A 26,349-nucleotide genomic window follows, 5' to 3' on the forward strand; every position below is an offset into this window, starting at 1 on the left:
CAGGTGTTCTTAGAAATATATGCTCTGAAGCCATTAAAGCACACTAACACAGGTCTAGTAAAAATGGTTTGTACCCCAGTCTAGAACAACTCCAGTTCACTATTAGAATTCTAAGACATGGTACAGCTAAAATAACTTCACTGCTAATACAACTAACCAGCAGAGAAAGCATAACATCTGAAGTAACTTATAATTAATTAAGGATAGCATTATTTATGGATTCTGGGTTCCATGGGTCGGATCCAAAATCTCTTGGTGCTATAGAAAATGGTTTCTTTTCCAAGAAGGTTTGATCACCCAAGCACGTCACTTAGGGTTGAATTCTGATCTCATGGACCTGAATCCCACAGATGTCAGGTTCTAGCCTAAATCTTTTGGGCTTCTTTTTTTTTGTAGGGGAATTCTTAAGGAAAACCCTAGGAATGCAGCAAAACAAGAAACTTGTACCATATTTAGTCAGGATTAATAACCCATAAAGTAAATCGGTTTTGGGTGTTATAATTTCCACACATGTATAGCACTAATCATGCAAAATATTTAAGCAGCTTTTTAGCTGTCAAATCAACAGGGAAACTTGCATAATCTTAAGTGCTTGACAGACTGGACCTTAAATGTCTCTAGGTGCAATAGTAAGTATGGAAAAGATTCATTTTGTGCAGTATTTTCAGCACAAACTGCATCACAAAGTGTTAAATAATAAATAATAGCAGAGAGAAGTATACACATGGGAGGAATGATATGATTTCAGAGGAGACTTGAAAGGGGATGTTGATGAGGTGGAGGTTTTAAGAATTAAATATTAATACCCGGGAAGGCTGGTTTTTGGCTGGGACTGATTGTTTTTCTCTAGTGAGAAATAAAGGGGCTTTCTAACCTGCCTCCTGGACAAGGATGCCAGGCTTACTGTCAAACTGTTCACTGGAATCATCACTGTACTTAGAGTCTATTTTTAAGAGAAGGCAAAGGATTGCAATTAGCTAACTACAGGCCTCTCAGATTCCAAACGTCTGCTTTGTCCTCTGCTTCACCTTTCCATTTATTTACTGCGTAACTACTCCACACGGACTTGGCCCAAGTTCCTGAAGAGCGCCAGGGATGCAGAGGGGAGGGAGGGCAGCCTGGCACGGCAGGGCCCCAGCACACCAGCCTTCCCCAGAGCCAAGGGCAGCCCACGAGGCCACGGCAAGGCACTCGCAGACGTGCCCCGAGGAAAAGGGAAGCGGCTTTCAGCACCAGCCCACACTGTTAAATCACGCCATAGTGGGCTTATTTCCTACATTTGGTGGCAGCATAGTATTCAGGATAATATTATTGCTACTTGCACAGGTTACCGCCGAACCAAACGACAGAGATGAGAGAGTTAAGTAACAGGGATGGAGAGCGAATCACTAAAAAGTCTTTCCCAGAGTCAGTTCTCTGTTTAGGGGAAGTTATTTCAATTCTGTATCTCGCAAACAACCCGCTGCCTCACCGTGCCCTCTGGAGCCAACTGATTGACACTATAAGGAGATTTTAAAATAAATGATGTGCAGGAGCAGCTCGTGTTTAGCAGACAAAGCCCTGCTCGGCAGCATGCACCGCGAGCACCGCTGTAGCTGTGCTCGGCACGCCGGGGCCGGGGCAGCGCCTGCTCCCGCCCGGCCTTAGCGGAGGTGCGGCCCCATGGGCGCCGCTCCGCCCGCGGCACCTGCCTTTGCCTCGCAGGTGAGTGCGTTCCGGAGAGCGCTCGGAGAGCAGCTCCCGGGAGAAGGAGCGCTCTACTTATCGGCAGAGGAGCTCTCCTGCCGCGGAGCTGCCCCAGCCCAGCCCAGCCCGGGCCGGCTGCCCCTACCCCGCTCGGCGTGGGGCGGGCTGAGGGAGGCAGGGGACGAGGAGGCGCTCCCGCGCTTTTGGAGACGCACCTGTGGGGAGCGCCCGCCAGGACGGGAAGTCTCTTATGTAAGGGATGGCGAGGAGCGGCTGAGGGGGGCGAGGCGGGGGTCGGCTCTGCGGCGGGGCTGATGCGAGGACGGAGAGCCTCACAGAGGGGCTGGAAGGGAGGAAGAGAGAGAGGGAGAGAGAGCGGGGAGAGAGAAGACTCCGGCCCCTCAGCGGGTCTGTCGAGGGGGGACAGGCGGGCGGGCAGCCCCGTCTCTGGCACGCAGCTTCCCGCGGCCGCCTCAGAGGACGGGCTGGGCTCTCCCCGCTGGCACCGCGCTCGCCCGCCCGCCACGGCGCATCTCCCTTCCCCGGCGGCTGGATGCCGCGGCGGGTCCGTCCAGCCTCCCGCGCCCTGCCCTGGCAGCCCGGCCGCGGGCGGGGCTCGGCGGGCGCCGCGGGTGTGTGAGGGAGTTGTGCGAGAGACCGCGCCGGGCTCCGCGGGGGAGCGGAAGGTGGGTGCCCCGGCGCCCCGCGCTGGCACCGGGCTGCGCGGGGAGGATCCTCGCTCGCCCTCTCCTCCTCCCGCCCCTGCAGCGCCCTCGCCTCAACCCTCCCGCTTGGCGGCCCCTCCACGCCCCTCTCGCCAGCCCGGCGCGGTGCCCCGCACGCCGCCGCCACCTCCACCCCTCGGTCCTCCTCTTCCTCCTCCTCCTTCTCCTCCTCCTCCCGCGCTCCCTCTCACGCGCACTCCGCTCCACAAGTGCCGCGCGCCCGCTGCTCCGGAGCGGAGCGGGGCCGGGCTGCGGACCCTGCGCGGGGGCTGCGGACCCTGCCCGGCCCGTTCGGGGCTGTCCGTGGTGCTGGAGGCGAGCGCGGGCTGAGCGGACGCCCGGCTCCTGACGGAGCCCCTTTATGTTCAGCTCCTGGCGCAGCGCAGCATCCAGCAGCTCGAGTGGCGGCGGCAGCAGCATCGCTGAGCCGGGGCTGGGAGGCAGAATGGAAGGCTTTATTCGGCTGCTCTTCGGCTACTTGGTGGCGGACCTTCTCACGCTGGTGTGTCGAGCTCAGGAAAAAGCTGGCCAGCAGCTGGGGAGCTTTGTGGTGCTCTCGGGAGGAAACCACTCCAGCCTCGGGGAGCAGATAGACCCCTCCGAGCCACCTCCCACCCCAGACTTCTGCAGGGGCTATTTTGACGTTATGGGGCAGTGGGACCCCCCCTTTAACTGCAGCTCGGGGGAGTTCATCTTCTGCTGTGGCACTTGTGGCTTCAGGTTTTGCTGCAAGTTCAAGAAGACAAGGCTGGATCAAAGCACCTGCACAAACTATGAGACGCCGTTGTGGATGAACACTGGGAAGCCTCCTTCCCGCATAGACGACCCTCTGCATGACCCTACCCGGGATAAAACCAACCTTATTGTCTACATCATCTGTGGGGTTGTAGCAGTCATGGTGCTGGTGGGGATCTTCACCAAACTAGGGCTGGAGAAGGCACACAGACCCCAGCGGGAGCACATGTCCAGGTAAGGCTGAGTGCCAGGCAGCAGGGTCCCCTTCCCCCCTACCTTCTGCCAGCCCCTAGAGAGGAGAGAGGAGCCCATGTGTCCCTGCCAAACAGACAACTCCTGCCAGGCAGGCTGCATTCCCCTGCAAGGCGACCGAGAGAGACCAACTTTGCTGAGGAGAGCTCCTGTGGTGCCCCAGCCCGGGTTAGCACAGAACATGCATATTGAGGAAGACTAGGGATAATTGTGGAGTCTGCACAGACAGTAGTACATTTTTATCTGCAGTACCTGACCCTCTCTCTAAAAAGATCCAGCAAGTGTTCCCAGATATACTGTGCATAAATAGAAAAACAAATTCTTAAACACTGAATTATAGAAAGCCTGATGTGTTCCCCCTTCCAACAGTTTCAAGGATTGGAAAATGTTTTTACTTCTCAACAGAAGGATGTAAACAAATGCCATCTCACCCTCCCTCTCCAGCTGCAAAATGGTTTTGGCAGGACCTTCTCTACTCCTCCAGCCCTTGCAAGTGTGTGAGCTATTTGTAAAATTTCTAAGCTGTGAAAATGAGTCAGGGTGGAAGGGAAGAGGAAGACACAAAAAGGAAAAGCTATTGTAGAATTTCTTAACATTTTTTCAGTTACTGTTGAGAAGTAAAAAATGGAATATGAAAGTCTTGCCGCATCCATGTATGTGTGTGTTCTAACTGTCTCCACGGTGTAATGGCTGAGTTCTATCAAAAAGAACCTCCCCCACCTAGAGTTAGGAATGCTGTGTACCATCTACTCCAGATCCTGGCTGCCTAGTGGTGGATAGGCAGGTGGGCAGCTCGGGACAGAGCCCAGTGTCTTTAACAACATATTCCAAACCCAGATTGTTACAGCAGTTCAAAATCAAGGCATAACACATTTGTCAAGTTTGCAGCCTGTCTGATTCTTTATGCTAATCCCAGGCACATGAAAATAAAGCAGATGGGGGAAAGGCATTAAAAAAGGCAAACAGATCCATTAAAGAGTCTAAATAGATCCCAGCATATTGGGCAACTTCAGTGATGAAATACAATGAAAGGATACCTTCTACTGGACATGCAGTGTGGCAGAAAACTTCCTCTTGCCCCAACTGCTAATGCTGTAGCCCACAATTTTTAAGGCTTGGATGAAGAGTCATCCTTTGAAAGACAGTCCAAGAGATCAACTCAACACCTGGAGCCTCATTTTTACTGAAGTTTCTGCATGACTTTTTGATTAACTGCTTATTTTGAAATGAACAGAGAATGTCACAGAAATACTCCTGAAAATGTATCACCAGTCCATGAGCTATTATTTGCTATTTATAAACGGGCTGATATGGATATGCTTTACTACTGAGGTAAAAAGCACATTGCAGAAATTTTAGTCAACAGCGTGTGTCAGTGACACTTCTGGAAAGGTGGTTTTTGTTGAGGAAGGTATGATAATCCTTTAGACATTTTGAATATAAATTGAGAAAACAATACACAGGTCCCAATTTATTTTTTAAATCCACAGAGCTTGTTTGCAAAAAGCTCTTGCTTGCTTCAGTCTCTCTCTATAGGATCTTTGTGCAGGCAAAAAAAGAAGGCTCGTAACACTCACAATGCCCAGAACAGAGTGAAGTTATAGCCATTCCTGCAAATTATGGCTTAAATAGGTCCTGCTTCTGTGAATAAAAGTATTTGCTATCTAAAGTACAGGTGTGAAGTATTCTGAAAGGATATTCTGTCTCAGTTTATGGAAGTAGAATTATGGGGGATTGGAAAATCATTCACATATCCTCAAGTCATGTATGCATAAAGATTAGATTTCTGAAGTGGGTCTTAGCAAAGGTTGTCTGTTGCCTTGATTACTTAACAGCGTCTGTGATCTTGTACATGAAACTGTTCAAGGCAGGATTATATAGAAACTTGGAAAGTCATGATCACATGGCAAAACAGTCACCCACTCAGTACACATAATAGCTAGTCATGTTCTGAAAAAGAATATCTGTAGCTTTTTTTTTTTTAATAAGTTCTCTCTTATTCCTGTTGTGGGATAGGTTTAACATTAATTTGAAAAGGAATTTGGAAATCCCTTTGGCAATCTATAAATATATTAATTGAGTGAAGAATTGAAGTAACCTCTTAGTCCTCGAGTGTTTAACTAAAATATTCTATTCTAGTTCATTTTACACTACTAATGTTCTGAAAAAAGGCTGCAATGCTTAAAAATAATTTATCTATCCAAACATTTAATAGTACCAACAATTGATATAATCTGTAGGCTGTGTTCATAGTCACCTTCTTTTAAATATTCATCTCTACAATAGCAGAAAACCAAAACAAAAAAGAACACCTACATTTTTTTTCTATACTGAACCTTATTAATAAGCAGAAGTTTAATGCACCGAGAGTATTAGGTAGGCCAAAGCAAAAGTACTAAGTGTTACTCCATTTTGGCTGGCAGCAAGAAACACACAGAGAAGGATTTGTCATCTATTTCCTTAGATAAGATTGTGTTCTTTCCCTTGCCTAGCCAATGGCTGCATAAACATTTGAATCCCCTTCATGTCTATGAAAAAATTCACTTAGGAAAGGGATAGTACTGCTTATCAAAAAAACCAATGCATAATGGAAACTGTTTTTTTTTTTTTAATGGGGGCTGATTTTTTAAAGAAAAATGAACAACTGGGTATAACTGGTGTAAAGTATACATTTCCATTTTTGATTTACTAAAAATATTTCAATATATGAACAGAGACCTGACACGTGGGAATAAGAACATTGACTCCTAAATAGGAAGCAATACTATGCCACACTTTTTAAATTCTTGCATTACTTCATCCTGTAGTCAGTAGATCTGCTGCTGAAGTAAGACACTGGTGTGTATAAGAGTGGTACAGTGTTAATAAAGAAAGATTTCTTTATTAACTCACCATAGTTTCCATACAGCTGCCTTTCATCAAATATTGTTTACTACTATACCAAAGCAAACCAAGAACACTCCATTAATTTCACTGAATTTTCCTGCTATATTTGACAATGAAAAAAGCATTGTGGAAATGTATTAAATCAGTGAAAAAAAAAATCTATAGAAAAAAGTCTCTTTTGGGCAAGTCCCTTTAGAAAAAAAGTCAAGACTTGTCCTTTCTTAGAGAGTTTGTTACTTCCTTTTGTTTTGAGGAAACTGGCCAGGTATGGCACTGTTGACATTTTCTTTCTGTTGGCACGGAACTGTAAATCTGGAAGATGAACATGGGGAGGGGAGTACAGAATTAACTCTGCATGGTGTCTTTCGCTTTAGACCTTGCATGTTTTGTTTCTCCTTATTTTAAAATGTGTTCCTTGATGTTAAAAGGAAATTAGTATTCCCTTCAGCTACAGCGTCCAAGACTAAGCAGAAATAGTAGTATCCAGAGTAGCTCTTCCTATCCCCTCCCGTTTTTGAGGAGAATAAGGAAATCAGATGGTGTAGGAGGGAGCTCTGGCAGAGGGAGGGAACGTGGCAGCGTTGTGCATGAGAGGACAGGGATTTGATCTGCCTGCTGAAGCAGACCAGGAGCTTTGTTAGGCATATGAGGGCAGCACGTTCTTGCTGCTTGAGACTACACCAATGGGCCTGCCAGGCTCCATCAGTTCAAGTGGAGAATTCTCTCTCAAAAATGAATAGAAAATGAAAAAAGCTTTACCTCTGTTGCATAGAGGAGATTATTCTGTAAATACAACTGCACTCTTCTTCCTTAATCCTTGTGGATAATGTGCAAACAAACCAAGAACTGAAAGGAAAATGTTTATAATCATGCTCTTATGCTGTAACTCCTGTTTTTTAAAACAGTGCTTCTGACAGTTTGTTAGCAGTCTTACAAATATTGTGAACCATCTGAGCTCTTCTTTCTTCCTTCACAAGGAAGAAAGTGCCCAGTGCTGCTCAGGACTGAAGTTCTTTTATTGATCATTTTAAAGACATGTAGTTGGGGCCAAAAATGGCCTGACTTGCCAAAATCCTGAATCCAATGTGTGAAATTATTTCCCTTATGGGTTTTGACCCAGTTTTGGAGGCAGAATATGACAAGTGACCTTTCATGAAATAACCTGTTTCAGCTTCTTTAAACTTGTATCCATAAGGGAAATGCCTGGCTCCACATGCTCTATAACACCCCAAACCAGTATTACATATCCAAAAAGAAAAATCTTATGGGAAGAGAAATGCTGAAGTTTTGTGATACTTGGATAGTTCTGGGCCATGAGCTCTTACATAGGTAACACTTCTCCACTTTTGTAATACTACAGTCAATATCACTGCACAGATTTTAATGATGCTACTTCCTGATTAGAAAGTTGTCTTGCACTTTGCATTTCATTTTTGCATTTCTTTAAAAAAATCACCCAGTGTATTATGGGTGCAGGTAAAACCTTCTGTGTAAAGCTCAACTTTTCAATGGGACTGACTATAACAATTTCTTCAGATAATGAACAAAATCTATATGACTATATTTAGGTGAGACAAATTCATGAAGGTATTTTAAAAGTCACCTGGCCTATGTGGAATTTTTCAAAGCAAACATCTGTTCAACAATTTTGTCATGGATTGGAGAACAAGCTTCCCTTTATCCATTTCATTATATGGGCCAATCCCTAAAAGAACAAAATGCAGGTACAGCATTTCCTTTGTACTTCAGTAATACTGAAGCTGCTACACATTTTTAACTCTCTCTGACATCAGTGAAGAATAAGGACATGCTCTCAGTTATATGAGCTATTCTGCCCTGAGAAGATTGAACAATTATTTAAAAATTGAACTTTGGCTAACACAGTATAGGTGCTATGTTGTTAAAACCAGAACTTGATGGTGAGCAGTTAATCTTATCTTAATACAGAAGAAGGAACTGGACAGGTAACTCCTTGAAAACCATTTGAAAAAAGCTACCCTGAACTGGTAGAAAACTTAGCATTTTCATATACAGGCAGTAGTTCATCTGCCATCATACAGGGTGTTATTTAAAGTCTACAGCAAACAATATTTACCATCAGACTAAGAGCAATCTTAAAACCCACTCTCACAAAGTGGGGAAATACTTAGATCTCACAGTTTTAACTCCCACACTGGAGTTAGAAACTTTAATTTACTTTTTTTTTTCCCTTCCCAGAAATGTGTCCAGCTGCCTCTGGAATTGGAATTAATATTGATGTCAATAATTTCCTCTGTATAGAGATATATTTGCATAAATTGACTAGATATTAATGGGTTTGGTCTCCACTTATTTGAAATTGTTTTTGCAATATAATGCTCTCCTTTTTCATAATTTCTACATGTCTTTCGAGATCTCTTCTGTTGAATTTTTATTATTCTGCTATGTAGGCCAGCTCTGCTATTTCTGCAGTCTAAGCACTGCTTCAAATGGGAGCATTACTCTGATACCATTAATCATGTGGTTACTGTCTTCTGACCTTTTCCAGGATCAACAGAGTATTCTCTAACATGTTGATCACAACTGTAACTAATATCTTAATAACATAATGTTAGTCATAAACACAAGAAAATATCAGTATTGTTCATCTGTGTACCCAAGCAATGTTCCAGCAGCCTGAAAGCAAGATCCATATCAGGATTTCTCTCTGTAACTTAAATGAAGCTACCTGTTTTATAATAATTAAAATATGGTACTGTTTGATTGACAAATCATAATATCACAGAAGTAACTTTAATATCACTAGTGGAGGAGCTAGATGGCTCTTGCCATGGCTTTCACCAAGGAATGTGCTTATTTTTCATTTATTTATATATTAGTTTATAAGGCAGTATTTCTTGATGCAGTATCTGGGACACTATATAATTTTGTAGAAAATTAAACTAAACTAGGCATAGTGCCCAGAAAATGTGTCCACACCCTTAAACAATTGCTCAAGAGTCTAAAAATTAAAAACAATAAAACAAAAAGGAAGTAAATAATGGTCCATTATGCATTGACCTGAATAGAAAAGATTTGCACTGAAGACACTGGTAACACATACTACACATACAAAGCTTTCCTTTGCCTAAGGCGACAGCTTCTGCAGGTGGGCCAATTATTTCCTAGTGCACAGTAGTTCAGCAGGTAGCTCTGGCACATAGGTAAGGACTAATCCTGCTCCTATGGAACTCTGGAAAAACAGCACAGACTCACAGACAGAGTTAGATGTTGCCATGCTGGGAGTTTCAGAGCTTAAACTTGGTCAGTAACTCTGGCTGCACAGGGCTGATCCAGGTGTGTGTGTTTATCCCTGTGCCTAAGGATGCCCTTGCACTCAGCAGAACACTCAGCAGTGCAACTGGTCCCGACACAGCCACCAGAGCAGGATGAGTCTGTCACACTGCCTGCAGCTCTGCAGGGCAAGCCCACAGCCAGCACCAAGCTGGGCCTGGCCTAAATGAGGAACTTCTTGCTTACTCCCTCTTTGCTAGCACAAAGCTTTCATCCTGTTTCTGAACTACTTTCAAAGGAGCAGGGAGTTCCTATGCAAGCTTTGCTCTATGTTAAAGACTAGGACACTCACAGAAGTTAGAAAAAGACCTTTCTTATCTCTTCATCTGGATGAGAAATCCTTAAATCCCTGCTTGCTGGATTTTTGCATGGAAGTTATATGACTTTTCAACTTGAGTGACATTTTTGAATGAAAACTTTGAAGACCACAATGTTGTGTGTGCTAATTACATATTGCTAATTTCCTTTGAAATTGGTAATCTAGGTGTGAAGATAAGCAGTTTGTGAAAGTTGTAGCCATGGTCTAGGTGCTGAGGTGCTCAGCTTAACCAAGATGGCAATAAATGTTACTGAGCACATGCAGTGACAGAATTCTACAAGGCTCAAGGAGCTTAAATTATGTTCCTCCAAAGCCAAGATACCTAAAGAACTTAATGTGTTTCTGTGTTTTACTTCTAGCAACTTTAGGTTGTCAGTAAGACAACCTAAAAAGAGCCTTAGGTGTGAAGTCTCACAATGAATTTACTTCCCTGCATTTACTGTGAAGGGAGCTGGTTTCTCCAGCAGACATTATGATCGACTGCACTGCAAACTGAAATAGATCTTGGAACATATTGTTAATGCCTTACTGATTTTGCAGATTCATTCTGGTTTTGTTTGGATTTCAGGGCTCTTGCTGATGTTATGCGACCTCAGGGTCCTTGTACAACAGATCATATGGAAAGAGATTTAAACATTGTAGTACATGTGCAGCATTATGAAAACATGGAGACGAGACCTCCTCCAAACAACTTACGTAAGTTGCATTTTAACTTTATCAATAACTGAATGCGGGCACTATTATTGCTGAATGTCAAATGAGGATCTTGCACATGGGTTCTTGCAAATTAGAAATATTCATTTTCTCAGAATGAGAAAAATTTTATTTCCTAGTGCAGATTAGTGCAATAGTGAGATAAATAAATTTTGAATAGGCAAATTAGTGACTGTATTTAGTTTTAATTAGTTTTCTTGGTTTTGTATATTTGTCTTCTTCTACCTGTTGTTTTTGCTCAGCTCATCAGCCTTTGCCTTATTCTGTGTTTTGTAATACCAAAAAACAACCATTGTTGTGGTTACAGCTGTATTTAAAAATGTTTCATAGGGCTGTAACATCTAGTAGCAAAGTGGTCTCATTAGGCTGTTAGATAATATCCACTAGTACAGTAATTAAATACTTCCCTGGATAGCATCAAGTTGTATGTGGTTTTCATTTTCTCAAGGGAAAGATGAGAAAATTATTATTTTAATTTTTATATAATATTTTTATTCTGTATCTGCTATTACATGTTTATGTTATTGAAAGCAAGAAAAAAGTGCACCTTGGAGCTTCAGGTGAGATGTGGTGGCATTTCAAATGGTTCTGAAGTCATAGACAACTTATTTCCCAGGCTGTATTAGAGCACAATACAGATTTTTCTCATGCACAGATACATATTCCTCTTGTGATAAACAATGACACTGAAAATTTAATTTGAATACTTATTTATGTAACTTATATTCAGCCATATCTTAAAAAAATATATACATACTTAAATTATGGATATATTTACTAAATCAAGTTCAATATATTTATAAAATAAAAAGGTGTAATTCAGAAAAGTTTAGATCTGTAGGCAGTGAGTGGCTTTATTCTGTGTTGTAGATCAGTGTAGATGTGCATTTTACTGCAAATAGGTTTTTACTGCATTGTTATTTTCATTTTGAAACATTTAAAGTATGTGCACTCATCTTTTCCTTAACTATAATAAGAAAGTTTGCTTCTATTTGGAGTTTTATTTGGACTGCATTGTGCAGTTATTGTGCAGTGCTTTTTTTTGGTGGAAGGGTGTAAAGACAATGGAAGAAAGAGCAGCTCCACATGCTGCCTGCACTCCTAGTGCCTGCTTTGTGAGAGAGGCTGATGGCCATTCCTTATGTACACCCCTACAGAAAAATGGGAGAAAATTAAAGCTGTGTCCTCGAATAAAGGTTGCACATACAGGGAGATGTGACATCTCATCATGGGACACCTCATCTGTCTGCCCTGCTCTCCAGCAAAGAGCTCCCACCTGGGGCTCTGCAGATGTGCTGTGGAGAGAGGGAAGCACACACCCTACCTGGGTAGGAACACCACTTCTGGAGGGGAACCTAGGCTGCTCCCTCAGTCAGAGGTGCTCTAACACCCTGCAGCCTGACTTCTGCAGGGTTAATGAGGATGGGAATGTGCACTGCATCTCTTTGCTCTGTGTGTCAGCTCCTTGCTGATGTCTGATCCTTCATATGACCATGTTTGCAGGAATGTTACCAAACAGTAATGAAGTTTGGGTCCATTATTTTCTCTCAGATGTGAAGTGTTTATTCATAATCCCAGTTAATGGAGTCAGAAAGTAAAGAGCTTCTTGCTGCATTGATTTTATCTAGATTTTTGTAATGATCACACTGAGATATTTTGCTTAAAACTTTTTGTTTATACTGCAATATACAACATAACACAGTAAGCCTTTAAACTCATTGTTTTTCATATTTGAATTCAGATTTCAGCCTTGCTTCTAGGAACTCTTGCATATAAATGCAGCTCAGGCCCACATGGGTTCTGCATCAAGGAAGGAAAAACACACACATTTTATGGAATGTTGGTTTATGCTGACCCCAGACATCCACACCACCTCTGTCTCAGAATACAGCCCTCTGGCACAGAGGGAGGAATTATGTGCGAAGCAGCTCTTGCACCATTGCAATTCACAACACAGAAGCACTGCTGCTACTTTGGAGCTGTCCTAATCCTTTGGGTCATGTATAGGGGCAGTCCCAACAATGCTTCTTACACATCTCAGGCATTCCTGCTACAGAAGGAAACCTCAGAAGCCAGCAGCTCTGATGGTAATTGTTTCAGTCTTTAATCAACTTTATGCATAAAGTCAATAATTTTAGATTGTTAAGTGCAAAACTTAAAGTGGGGAAATTACTCAAGGCATTCTATAACCAATATTTTGTACATTTCCTTCATAGCAAGTGGATTGTTGTTCTATATTTGTTGCCATTCTATTCTCATAAATTCATATAAAACATGATTAAATGATGTACTAGAATTAGCCAGAACATCACAAGTGATTGAAATCTATTGAAAATGTGCATGTATGGTGCAGGAAAAAGATCTTTCTATAAAGACAAAATTATTAGGACAAATTTTTCAAGCTCAGTATCTTAGCAAATCAGAATTTTATAGTGAAGTTCTGAAACACTGCAAGAGTGGATATTACAGACAGAAACTTTGGCAGTGAAGCCTTACCTACTACCACTGCTGGAAAAGTGACAGCTTTTTTGGGGTACTTTAAAATAAGCAGGTAAACCAGAGTGAATCACAGCTTTCATAGTCTTTACTTAACACAGAAAATGAAATTGTGTAAAATTATTGCATCATAAACTTTAATACACATTTTCTAAGTTACCACTTTCTGTCTACTTGCCATCTCATAATGAGACTTAAATATTTGAGGCTGATGTACTTTTCACATTGATCCATAAATATGAAATGGACAGGAGGAATTTCTTAGTCATTGCATGTCCCTTCCATACTGGGTCTTTCAGACAAGCTGTTGAAGGCCAAACATTATTAAAAATGTCCTAATTTGAGTGTTCATTTTCTCTTTCTGTCCTCTTGAAAATATTTTGCTGATGTTGCCAATACGTTCTGAAAGTGTTTGGTGAAGGGAAATTCTTTTGTCAAAATGACAAGGTTCACATGATCTCTGACACTGAAAATGAGTTTGTTTCTGTTTCTGGACTGTTTGTTACCAGAGGACCAGGATTTTCTTTGATGCCTGCAGCTATTTGCCAGAACTCACAGTACAGTGGAAGGCCAAAAGCTCTTTTCAGAGTCTTGCAGTTTACTCAGTTTCTTGTCCCTTCTTTTTTGATATTTAGAAAAGAACAGACATTTTGGAGGTTCCCAAAAAACAGAGGTTTTTCTTTGCTCATGTGAATCCAGACAACCTAGATGATTTTTAGTAGAATCTTTTTAGTAAAAGATTTTTAGTATTTTGTCTTTAGTGGCCGTTGTCCTAATTTTCTTCCAGTACTGTGCTTTCCTTAGGACTGCTTTTCTGTTATCCCCTTCATTCATACACATTAGAATCTGGTGGTGCTTTGTAAACATGCAGCACATACCTATCAAAAAGTGTAGCATTCAAGTCTTCTAACATGAGATGTTAAATAAAATAAAGTAAAAAAGTTATGTGAAAAACATCAAACCAAAAGCAAACCTTTCTGCAGAATTTGACATTTAATGGTCATCTCTGACTTTAAGGAATCTTAAGAAAGCAGAGAAAGCAGCAGCAGTCAAGGTATTCTTTGCACTTCTTGGTGTTTTTTTTTTTTTGTTTTTTTTTTTTTTTTTTCTGTTTTTGTTTTTTTTTCCTACATACTGTGTTCAAGTAAGGGATTTATTTAACTTATGGAATTATAACACTGATGGAGTGGGAGTTAGGAGGCTTCATAACTACATCCTCATTTCTGAAACGTGATTACTGCTATTATTTCTGATTCATGATCTGTGATAGCAGAGTAAAAAGATACTTCAGTTGGTACAATTCACAGTCACTTTCCCTAATGATCAGTAAATGCTCTGTTACTATTTCCCAAGAACTAGCCTTGCACTAGTAAATTTAAACAATTTATGCAGGCTCCCAAGATTTTAAAAGGAAGCCAATTATAGATTAAGGAGCTTTTTAAGATGAAAAATGCTCTTAGTTTGACATGTATGAATTATTTCTTTAGTTTGAATTTAACTTTGAAAAGGTGGATTTTAAACACATGATTCAAAGAAGGAAATGTTGCACTGTTTCAAATGGCCAGCTTTAATACTAGCTAAAGATTTGCAGCACATGTGATTAAAATGACCTTTAAAAAAATATATTCAGTGTTGTGTGTGCTGCTGTATTTGATTGTCAGTTGTCCTGGATACTGGCTAACAACAAATGCTAATGTTGAAAACAAAGCTATGCTATCTCTGTAACTGGTGCCTTATGATAAGTTAACTTTTGTTTTTTCTTTATGTGTTTACCATCTAAAATGCAGTAGGCATTTAAATAGGAGGATATTTTTTAAAGTCCTTGTACATTACAAGAAAAATTCGGTATTGCATATCCCTGTTCTTCTCCCCGTTTCTGCACATAGAAGGTCAGTCTGTGTTTTCCTGTGGCAGGAAGTGTCACTTGTTTGACACTGTGAAAATAGAATTCACAAGAATATTGCTCAGTCTTTCATCAGTAGTGAATAAGCTTTTTTGTTGTTTTTGGCAAATTAATTATTTTTATGTTTGACATACGTAAAATGTTTAAATCAGATGATTCATTGTCTTGCATTGCCTAAATATAATTCCTTGTGTTGGTCATTGCAAATAAGCAGGGAGGCTTACTAAGAAACTTCAGTAAAGAGAAGTCCTGTCAGTCCAAATGTAAAGCTCATGGAGCATATCAAACATGAGAATTAATTTGCTTACACAGTAACTGTTGGACAATTAATTGCATGATACTGAACAAGTGGTTGTTGAGGATGTGCAGCATTATTGCAACGTTGTGCTTCTGGTGACAGGGGCCTTGAAACTCCACCAAGCCTCTTGTTTGGACAGGGGGCTGCAAAATGCAAAGGACTGAGCAAATAATGTTGTTTGGCTTTTTTGGTGTCTGGGTTGTTTGATTACAATGAAATGCTTATTTAGACCTGGCTTTGTGCATGGGTGCGTGTCCAAGAGGAATTGCACAATTTTCTTCATAAACTTTGATTGGCTGTTAATCTGCTCACTTGGAAGGACAAGAGACTCAGAAGCTGAGCTGGGTAGACAGGGCCATGTTCTATGACCAGAAAGATGGACAACACTAATAAGTTTTCAGCCAAAAAAAAGATAGTTTGAGCAGACTGACAGAAGGAGTGAAGAAGTATTGCTGATGGAGTGCTCCAGGACAGTGAAGAATGAGGGAGAATAAACTGGCCAGCTTAACTGGAGGATGTCCTTAGTGCACAAAAGTCTACAGTGCTGTGACAGAGGGGACTGTAGTCAGCAATACTGGGAACTTGCTTACATTTAAACCCTATTCTTCACTGCCATTGTACAAAAACTCATTTTACTGGGGTTTCTGTGGTCTATACAGTAAACACCTTAACAATAAAATAATCTGATAATTTAGATTAAATTCCTGAGCTAAACAGAAGCTTAGCTTTCAGTTAACCCTGGGAGAGAGCTGCTTATGGCATTCTGACTGTACTATACAGCTAAGAGGACAAAGTCCACATTTAAATGATACATTTTACAAACTAATCATCCAAGTAAAAGCCCACACTACTATCACCAGCCATGTCAAAAGAAATATTGTATATTTAAATATAAGTTCTGTTTGAGGTTAGAAGCTGCAAACTGCTTTGTCACAGCTATTTTGAGACTTTTTTAAACCTTTAAATTAATTTTTACATACTGACTTAAACTGAAATCTTGCTACAAATACAGCTTCAAAGCATTAGCAAATTAGTGATAGAACTTTTAAAATATAACTACAGCTATAGCAATGCATTCCATATATCCAGAGCTTTGCTGGAAACCAAATTTTCCATATGTATGGGAAATGTAGAGTCTGAAAATGCATTCCTCTTGCAACACAGTCACTGAAGACAGTAATGTTTAATCAGTTCTGAATGTGTGTTTAGCCTCACAATCATTAATATAAAACGTTTCTAATTTACATTCAAATTTTAATTCAGATGCATGATGCTGATTTATGAGAAGATGCTCTGAAACTTCTTGAAACACCAATGAATATTTTCAAGGAAGTTAATTACAACCTGAGAATGAGAGATTCTGGGGTTGTTTAGGGGAAAAAAAAGGAAAACAAATGAAATTGACTTTTGGTAGATTTCATCAATTAAATTTTTTAAAAAACAAGATAGTTTTGAAAATGTAACTATATATCATACACAATATCTATGTATTTGTAACTACACCAGTCTTCACCAAGTGTACTGTGTCAGAACTCTGGCATTGCTCCTACCAAACAGTTAATTCCATGCCTTTGGAATCATCCTGTTTGCTTAATCTGGCAAATGAAAAAAATGAAGAGCAAAAGCAATAGTAAACATAAAATTTTGCATGAACAGGAGTGAAGAATTGAGTTTGTAATCAAATCAAACTGTGAACTTAATGTCATTCCACATGTTCTGTAGGCCTCTTCTTTGGTCTCAAATATTTCTTGCTAGATTTTATTGGAAACTCTAGGAGACTGTTATGGATCCTAGGTGCAATTTTAGGTTTGACTTCTGCTGGGTAGGTCTTTGTAAGCTCTGCTGCATATAAGGATTTCCATTAGAACTGCACAGTGAAGTTTTTGCTCTATCTTTCTTCATTTATTGTACAATAAGAACAATGAGATTGGATTACTGCCTTGCATCCTATCATTTACTTCTATTCAGCTTTTAATTCAGAGAAATAATTTGACATATCTTAAACATATTCATCAATGTAAAATGTATTTGGGAGAAATACAGTCAGTCACTGACATTATCCTTTAGTGCAAGAATTAGCATTATGGTAATAAAAATACTAAGAATGTATTTTTGCATTTTATACTGCAGTTAAAAGGCAGAAGATTATTTAATAAAATAAAAGTATTGGTATAACAGAAAAGAGCATTGCTGTACTAGACTATTATATAGCAGCTTTGAGTCACACAACAGCAGACTTCAATAACACATCTGAAGGATGAGACTCATTTTGCTGTCATTGGGGTACAGAGTTGTACTTTGAGATGTTGCCTGATGGTGCAGGGATGTGTTTACCATCTAAAGAATAAAAAGTTCCGTATTTTTGGAAAACAGTGATGTGTTTCCCTTGTGATTGCACTTTTGCTTTGCAATCTAAATTTTACTTAACAAATTTGATTAATGAGGTGCTATTCCTATTATATGCTACTGAATTTAATATCTAAAATTTTATTTTGTCATCGGACAGGCACACCAAAGAACAATATTTTCCTTACTGAATAACTTCCAGTGCCAAATATTCCCACTACTAACCACAGCTGTCAGCAATATCAATCATCAGTGCTTCATGCCCATTTTTATCTTTCATGTCACTCAGATTCTTGATGTCAAAAACTAGTACAGAAAACACTGCCTGACTAGTAGGAATCATGTTTTGAAAAAAATCCACAAACCATCAACACAACCTTTTTATGATTGTATTCTGCCAGATTTGTGCTCATCAAAATGAAGGAGGATAGAGACTGAAACAACTTATTTTTTAATATGGTAAGAATCACCTCACTGAAAGGCAAACAAAAACTACCCTTTGCTTTCATTGTTGGTTTGCCCTCATGCAAACTATGCTTCCCTTTTTCATGCCAAGACAATATGATTTTTAGCTGTTGACTTAGAGCTTAATAATCTCCCTAAATCCTTGAACTCCCACCCTCATATTTTGTCTCAAAAGTCATAGATTGGTAACAAAAATGACAAAAAAGTAAACTCCCAAACAGATCAGTTCTGTCCACATCAGTTTAATGCTTGCAGGTGCAAGCATTAAACTAATATATACACAGCTATAAAGATAACTTTTTATCATTTTGGCTGTGCAAAACTTTGAAACTGTATTTTAGATGTTAAAATGCTCTCATCAGAAATGTAACATTCTGTAAAATCAATTCCTTCCTAATTTTTCAATCAGTCATCCCAAATTTTTCAAGCAGAATCAGTGCAGTGGTTACACAATAAAGAAGAAGTTGGCTGCATACATTAAAAAGCTTATGAACACAAATCTCAATATTATGAGGCAATTGTAGCATCCTACTAAGGGAGGGACTTGCACCAACTTCAATCTACAGTCTCAATCATAAATGATTTTCAGTACTTTGTTCTATGTTCTCTGTTTTACATTATAAATTTCCTTGAAATGTACATATTGGCTCTGATTCCAGTTTTATTATCATAAGATAAAGTCAAGAAGGGAACTGAGTGTGTTGAATATTTATGAACTAACTTTTTTTGTTGATTTTTATAATACAAAAAGTAGTTGAAAAAAAAATCTCTGGAACCATCCTACAAAATTGCATTGATAATCATTCCCAGATGATTACAATATGGATTTGAATTTAATCTTGAATTTTTAGTTATCACATCTAAATAGCTTTCAAGATTCCTTCAGTAACATAATTTTGGTTTCAGCTCATACATTTAAGCAACATGTCTGTTCACCCAAGCTTAAGGCTATAACTATACTTCTGAATCTGTAATGAATTTACAACATAATCCAAAATAATTGAATTGCTGTTTACCATTCACTCCTTGTCAATTAGAGGAAATGCACATTTGATAAAGAGCTATCCATACACAGCCAAGAGCATATACAAAAGAGAACATACATAACAAAGTTTGGACATTATTTGAGTTAGCACTTATTAAAATGGAAATGTCCACAATCAACTCTCAAAAGCAGGGCAGTTTTTACTCTGAGAAGTTTGTTTTCATTGTGTTAGTTAACCCTTCACTCTCCAAAGCACCAGCCAAGATAAAAAAACTCCAGCCTTTGCCATGTAGACCCTTGCTTTTCAAGAGCTAATCTAATCACTTTTGAATTACTTTATTATTTTCACACACCACATTCTCTATGCATACAGAACCTTGTGTTTCCTACTGCTGTCCCTTCTGCTGGCTGCAAGGAGCTGCTCCTCTGTGGCTACAAACCCCATTTGATGCTGGGTTGGATTGTTTCAGGGAGTCTGCAGTCAGCCATTCTGGCCAGCACAGCAAAGAATGCCACAACACAGAAAGTGCAGCAAATGCCTGCCAGCGTTTCATTTGTCACCAGGGCACTGTGAACCAGCAATTCCAGCCCTGGAGTACAGAGTGTTTGTGGGTGTGACTCTGATGTGTGGGTAGGAACAGTCTCTGAGCCTTGCAACAAAACCAGGATTTTGGCAGTGCTTAGAGTACTGGCCAGTTTATGCCAATTAGATGAAACTCTGATTGGTCAAAAGTCCTAGTAAAACTCTCATCCTCTTTAATGACTCAAGGATTTTACCCAGGGGCACTACAATTCATGTATATTTTACTGAGGGAAACTGTGTTTTTGTTGTTAATGTGGAATAAGGAGAGAGTTACAGGGATATGCAGCAAGTTTGTCTTACAGTTTTGCAAAAAAAGAAAGAAAACCCCCCAAAAAACCAACCAAAAAACCCCTCAAAAACACGCTTAAACAGTTCAGTGTTGGAAAAGGAAACATGTTCACTGGCAACAGCAATAGAAGCTAGTTAGGAAAAGTGCAGTGAAAACTACCACATAATTTACCAAATTGGACTCACCTGAGAAGTGTGTTGAGCAGCCAGGAGGATAGATGTACTTTCCTGTTTTGTTCTGATTTTAGGGAAATTTGGGCATCTGCAAATGAAGAAAAGCCATGTGTGTACAGGGGCAAGGGAACTTCTTGAGCTTCCCTTTCATGCTCGTGCCCTTTGGCAGCACAGCTGCTGTAGTTGAACAACTGTTGTCACCCCCAGTGGGCACGACAGGCCCCTTGGAGAGTTTGTGCTGATACTGAATGTCCAACCACTGAACCCTGGCACAAAACAGGATCACAGGTGGCAGCTTGCTCTAATGTAAATGGTAGGAAATTTTTCTGGAATGTTGTGTGCACTGAGCACTGTGGATTTGTTTCACAGAGGCCCCTCCAAGTACTGAGGGGTCCAAGTGAACATGTTTGTAATGGGGCATTGGCCAAGAATAGCCTGACTGGTTCTGCTGCTCTGGCATGGGGGGTTTGGCCATGTGAAACAATGTGCTCATACCTTCAGAAGCAAATTAATAGATGAATTCTTGTGTTAAAAAGAATCAGATGATTTTATAAAAAGCTTCCAAAAAAGAAATGTGTTTTTTTCTCTACCTCATCAAATTACTAACTCCAGTTTAAAGAATATAATTTGCATTTTTAACAGCAGTTTAAACTATTTCTCATTTTTTCAAAGCTCTAAGGTTGGAAAATTGTACTCCTCCTGTAGTAATCCAGATTCTTGTTAAAGTTTCAAGTTAATTTCTGAACAGCCATTGATTTTATGAGGAACATTCCTTATCACTTGTGAAAAACAAACCTGGCCACCATTTTGGTTAGAACAGTTTCAAGTTTCTAGTCTTAGCTCTGTAATGAAATTGCCATTAAATGCTTTACTTAGTTAAATGAACTCCTTTAAGGATTTTTAAAGTAAAATTATTTACATTAATGATTAATCACATCTTTCCCACAATTTTAACACTTATTTTTCTTGGATTCTTGTTTTTCCTCCTTGCTGAAGTGTCTCCATTTGCTAAAGGGTCTCCACTTAAGAAAAGAGGTCTGTGAAACAATTAACCCCAGAAAAGATCTTCAAGAATCCATAGAAAATCAGAAGGGATAAGTTATTAGCAGGTTTATTCCTAAATATTGAACTAGAATAAAGGTTTCTTTAAGACTTATAATGGCAAAATTCACTTATAAAGCCATTTCTTTACTATGTTTCTGGGATTGATCTTGTGTCTACAGGTTTTTGCATCAAAGTCAAATTTTACCTCAACCATGCAAAGGTATTAGTGTGGTGATGGAGAGACCAGGCATTAAGTCTGGATAAAAATGTTTGTAGCAAAACCAGTAACAAATATGATAAACTTCTGAATCTTTAAGAATATTAAAAGTAAAATTGTTTATGCTTCTTTGAAAATATTCAAATTTTAGCAGATATAGAGGATAAGCATATAAAATACAATTTATACTATTAAGCTCTCTTTCTACAGTTTGTTCATTATATTAATAATTTTATGCAGTAATCTAATAATTAGCTGACTAATTTTTTTCTGACTGTGATCCTATGCCTCTCATGATGAGATCTAAATAATTTTATGCAAATATATTAGGTTTATTTCCTCTCAGAGTAACAAAATTACAGTAAAGAACAGCAGTGCTGCAGGGTTCCTTTCAAGCACATACAAATGTATGTATGTGTCACTTTATAATATGATGACCTTGTATTGTCATAGTCTAGCATTTTAGAGCCATTAACATTTCCTTGTGAAAATCAGCTTTGAAATATTTATTTGCAAGCTACACTTTATTTCCAAGGTGACACCTTTTCCATCATTTCTATAAACATAGGGAAGATGAAGATGTTTCTGGAACCAGAGACACAGAACTAGAGTGATGCTGCAAAGTGTGAATCACCTATCTGCCCCATGCATAAGGAGAGATTTTCAGATTTTATAAGCATCAAAATCACCCAAACATTTTTAGAAAGGAAGACAAGTGGTCCATGAAAATCTGGTCTCTGTACCTTAGTGCTTTACTCTGCTGAAATTGTCCACTGGAATAACACTAAAGTTTCCCTTTCCTCTTTACCACCTCTCGTGTCTGTTCATCAGGAGGAGGGTGGATTGTGCCTCTCCCCTCAGCCCCTCTGTATCTCAATAACCTATGTGCAGTACCTCAGGTTCCTCCTGTGTTCCTTGATTTTGTTTGGCCAAAGAATAATCTCTGATTTTTTCAGAGTTGCCCATCCTGGGCTACGTATCCTGACTGACCAGAAAGCAGAACAAGCCAAGCAAAAAACCATAAAGATTCAGCCTTTTGTCTCCATTCGGCCATTTGTTTTCCTAACAGCTGTAGAAACATCTCATCCTTGAGATCTCAATAACACCAAAAAGGGCAAAAGAGTAAAAAGCTACTGGAGGGAGTAACAGACATCTAGACAAAATAAAAATTACGTTACCCTTGTTCTCTTTTAAGAACAATAAACCTCGAGTTATTTAGTGAGTGCAATGAAATGCTACAGGGCATTGTTAGCACAGTTTGGATCCATAAATCACATAAGTATTGAGATGCTGCTCTGAGAGTCTGTAATCATCAAACAGTGAGTTCTAGTCATCAAAGTCTGGGAATGCCAGGAAAACAAGAAAAGAAGGATAGGATAATCTATGGTACATCATTTTCTGTGTGGATCAAGGAACCTACTTCTCAGAAGCATGTCTGCCTGCTTTATAGTGTCTAAATTAATTGTCCAAGGAAGTCTGGAAGAAGTCAGGATATGTCAGAAGGTCATGGAGGAAAATACAAGCTCAAAATTTGGCAGATGGTTTATTAGCTGCTAATTATTCTTATTTCTATTTTACATGATATTAAGTGTGTGCTAGAAGCTTCCAAGTGGAAAATTCTCGCAATAGTTAATGGAGTTCAAAAGCTGCATTAATCGTTCTTTATGGCTTGTGATACTCTTGGGAAGGAAGGTACTGCACAGCTTCAAGGATGCAAAGGTGTAAAGCAACCTGAGGCCAACTAGCAAATTACAAAGGGCAAATCCTAAGGACATATTCCTCGTGGGAAATCTCTGTATATAGGAATGGATTCACTTCCCCCATATATCTGTACCTTATTTAGAGTTTGAGATCAGTGCACCCTGCAAGTTGGTGACCATGAGTTAGTAACTTTAAGAAAACTCTTCTCACGTAGATCCTGACAAGTCTTGTCAGTTTAGAAGGAATTAACAGAAGAGGAATAATTTAATCTAAATTATCACCCCAGTAAATTAAAACTAGAACATACACATGTCATAGTCCAATATCACATGCATGACTGAATCCTGGCAGTCAGGATGTCATGATAATTACTCCATCATCTGAAGAATCCTTTTGAACTATTCTCATGGTAACTTGCATCCATGGATTTCCTTAGACTTGACCTGTGAGAGGTAACTGTGAGCAGCATGCAGACTGTTTGCTCTGTCCTGTGGATTTGTTATCAGTGAAAGCCCCTAACTGTCATTCTCACCAGCTATCCCCTGATTAAGACATGGAGAGCTTTTTTACTTTGTGCATAGGACTAAAACACGTACATCATTCTCATGTTGAAACAGTTCCTGACACCCCCTCCATGTAAGAAATGACAAGGCCTCACAGCTGGAGCTGTGTCCATTTAAGCAAACCTGAGCTTTTTTCCAGTCTGCCTGCCTGCAAGCTGAAAACCTCTGAGCATCAGATTATCTTTGTGCTTCATATTGTGGAGCAGTGTTGCAGAAGCCAGAGCAGGGCTGGCTGTGGTCCAGCATTACAGCGTTATCATATTTATGTTCTGATACCTACAACTGGCGTGTGTAGATTGCTGCTGCCACTGCTGCCTGAAGTGGTGTGCACTGCTATCACCAGCAGTCAGAGCAAAGGAGGGTTGGCAAACTGCAGGATCCAATATCAGCCAGCCTGGCAGATCCAATTCACAAATGAAGATCAGCATAGCCTTAACATAAAGAAATGCCAGATGAAAAAGGTAAATTGCTCAGAGTGGATGTATTGAACACATGAGATGAGAGAAGCTGTCAAAGGAAGATGACAATGAACAGCCACATTTCACAAAGAAGATGTCAGAAGGCACATGGAGAGAGTCTGTTCTATTTAAGATGTTCCAGAGATTGTTTTTTAAAAAATAATTCAAAATTTCAGAGCTAGGTATTGTGGTGTACCTGGAGCAGCCTGCATAGCCCACTAAACTTTCAGAACAGAGCTGTATGTGCAGAACACTCATTATCCCCATTGGTAAAATTACCTGGACTGGATTTTGACCCTGTATCAACTTAACTCATTCAGTAGAGGTTAGGATAATAACTACATTATATTTTTCGTTTTAAGCCACAGTTCAATAATATCAGAAAATGAGTAAGCAAAAATAAGCCTGAAAGCCAGTGTCATCATACATACAATGAAGTAACAACTTAATGACTGAGCCAGCAGGCCAGGCAAAATCTCATTCTCCACACCCCACAGAGTATCTGGTGGATGATACCATTGTTTCAGTACTCTCTCTCCCAGTCTCTTTCTTGTTCATCAAAGCTTTTTTAGCCTTTATGTTTGTGATTCTGCCTTTCTGTGCATGACAGTTGTAATGAAGATATGCCACAGTTTTGGTGACAAGGCAAGTATTCTAGAGGAATCCTGGCAGAAGAGATGAAATTAAATAGTTAAAACTGACATTGGGTTCTGGAAGTGATCACCTATATATAAATTTATGTAACGCTCTGTAATTTACAGAAAAAATCATACTTGTTTAGAGGTCACCATTAATTTAAACATCAATGAAAACACATATAAATGCATGGAAAAAAGCAACTTCCTATTAAAATGTCATTGCAGCATAAGGATCCATAAAGGTGATATGGGAAAAGACAGCATATGTTTGTCTCAGCTTCAACACCAACTCTAGCTGAAAAAGTGTTATGAAATTTTAAAAGCTTGAAGTTGTGCTATTTGACTTAGAATAACAAACATGGGGTTTTCAAACAAATAATTGTGTTTTCTTACATATTTTAATATTCTTATCACTTCAGGATACCTGCAAGTCTATATGTGTTCTGCAATGGAATATGACATTCCACTTCAATTTTATGAATTTAGGCCACTTACACACAAAGTGTGTTTAAGCTGCCACAGTTTACATAGCGACATACATTGATCTATATCCCCTCATGTGCTGTGCAATGTGTAGCATGCATAGCACGTTGTAGTCTCAGTGCAGCATTGACATGGGAGGATTTTTCCTCAGCTATGGAAGCAATCTTTGTCTTGTTATCAACTTGCCTTAAAGTGTTAGTGGGGAAAAAACCTTTTTATGAATATAGGAACAAAAAGTACCTTCTGAGAGATATATTTTCTGTTATATTCTGCAGCTACAATCACAAGAGGCCCTAGATTAACTCATTGCACATTTTGAAGCAAACAAATGTATTTTAGCAGCAGCAGCATGATTTTTCACCCATTATTTAAAATGCTTTATAATTGTGGGAACTATTAACTCTACAGGCACAGGAAAGTCAAGAAATTTGTATCTTCTGCTTTTAGGATTTAATGCAACCTAATGTGAAGGTTACAATAGCATTCTCATCCTGATACAAAACTGGGGACAGTCAGGTATTGTCTTTCCTTGCCTTTGACAGTCTTTAAATTCCATTCACTGTATCTTAAAAGAATATGCTTGAGGTGCAGCAGTGTAATTTTTATCAGCATAATATTATAATCATTTCAGAACTATAATACAATAAACACTATCATTGTTTAGAAAGTCAAGATATTCCATCTCATAATCCAAGGGTGCTTGTAACAATCTGTTGTATCACTCACATTAGCATCATCACCTACTCTGGAGACACTGAGATGTAATTTAAAACAGAAACAACAGAGTATAGGGGATAAAGAAATGCTGATCAAAACCTTAAGGTTTTCTAGAGGTCACAAACATCCTGGCAGTCTGCCACAATCATGGCTGCTGACTAGAGAACACTTTCTAGTTTCCTTGCAACTCCAGGTTAACACAGTTATTAAAATAAACACCTAAAAAAAAAAAAAGAAAGAGGAATTGGTACTAATCAGGAGCTCATTTTAGGGTGAGAATGGGAGACCCCTAAGTTTTCCAATATCCTTAAAGCTTCAAGTAAGAATATTATAATATTATTAAAATGTAAAATTATTTCCA

At 39.5% G+C, this 26,349-nt stretch overlaps 1 protein-coding gene across 3 annotated transcripts in view; it reads left to right on the forward strand.

The window, feature by feature from the left end:
• The first annotated feature begins 1,567 nt into the window (after positions 1-1,567).
• The window catches only part of SHISA9 (shisa family member 9), a 178,198-nt gene continuing 153,416 nt past the window's right edge, over positions 1,568-26,349 (forward strand). Inside the window, exons 1-3 of one of the 3 annotated variants that reach the window (XM_031506109.3) lie at positions 1,568-1,704; positions 2,781-3,380; positions 10,484-10,611. In XM_031506109.3, coding sequence (XP_031361969.1) covers positions 2,857-3,380; positions 10,484-10,611 — 652 coding nt within the window. In that variant the 5' untranslated portion in view covers positions 1,568-1,704; positions 2,781-2,856. Of the gene's footprint in view, positions 1,705-1,799; positions 1,939-2,609; positions 3,381-10,483; positions 10,612-26,349 lie in introns of those variants that run through there. The other 2 variants (XM_031506107.3, XM_031506106.3) reach the window with 2 other exon arrangements.

The sequence above is a fragment of the Lonchura striata genome, chromosome 14, assembly GCF_050655825.1.
Source record: "Lonchura striata isolate lonStrDom1 chromosome 14, ASM5065582v1, whole genome shotgun sequence".
Taxonomy (NCBI): Eukaryota; Metazoa; Chordata; class Aves; order Passeriformes; family Estrildidae; genus Lonchura; species Lonchura striata.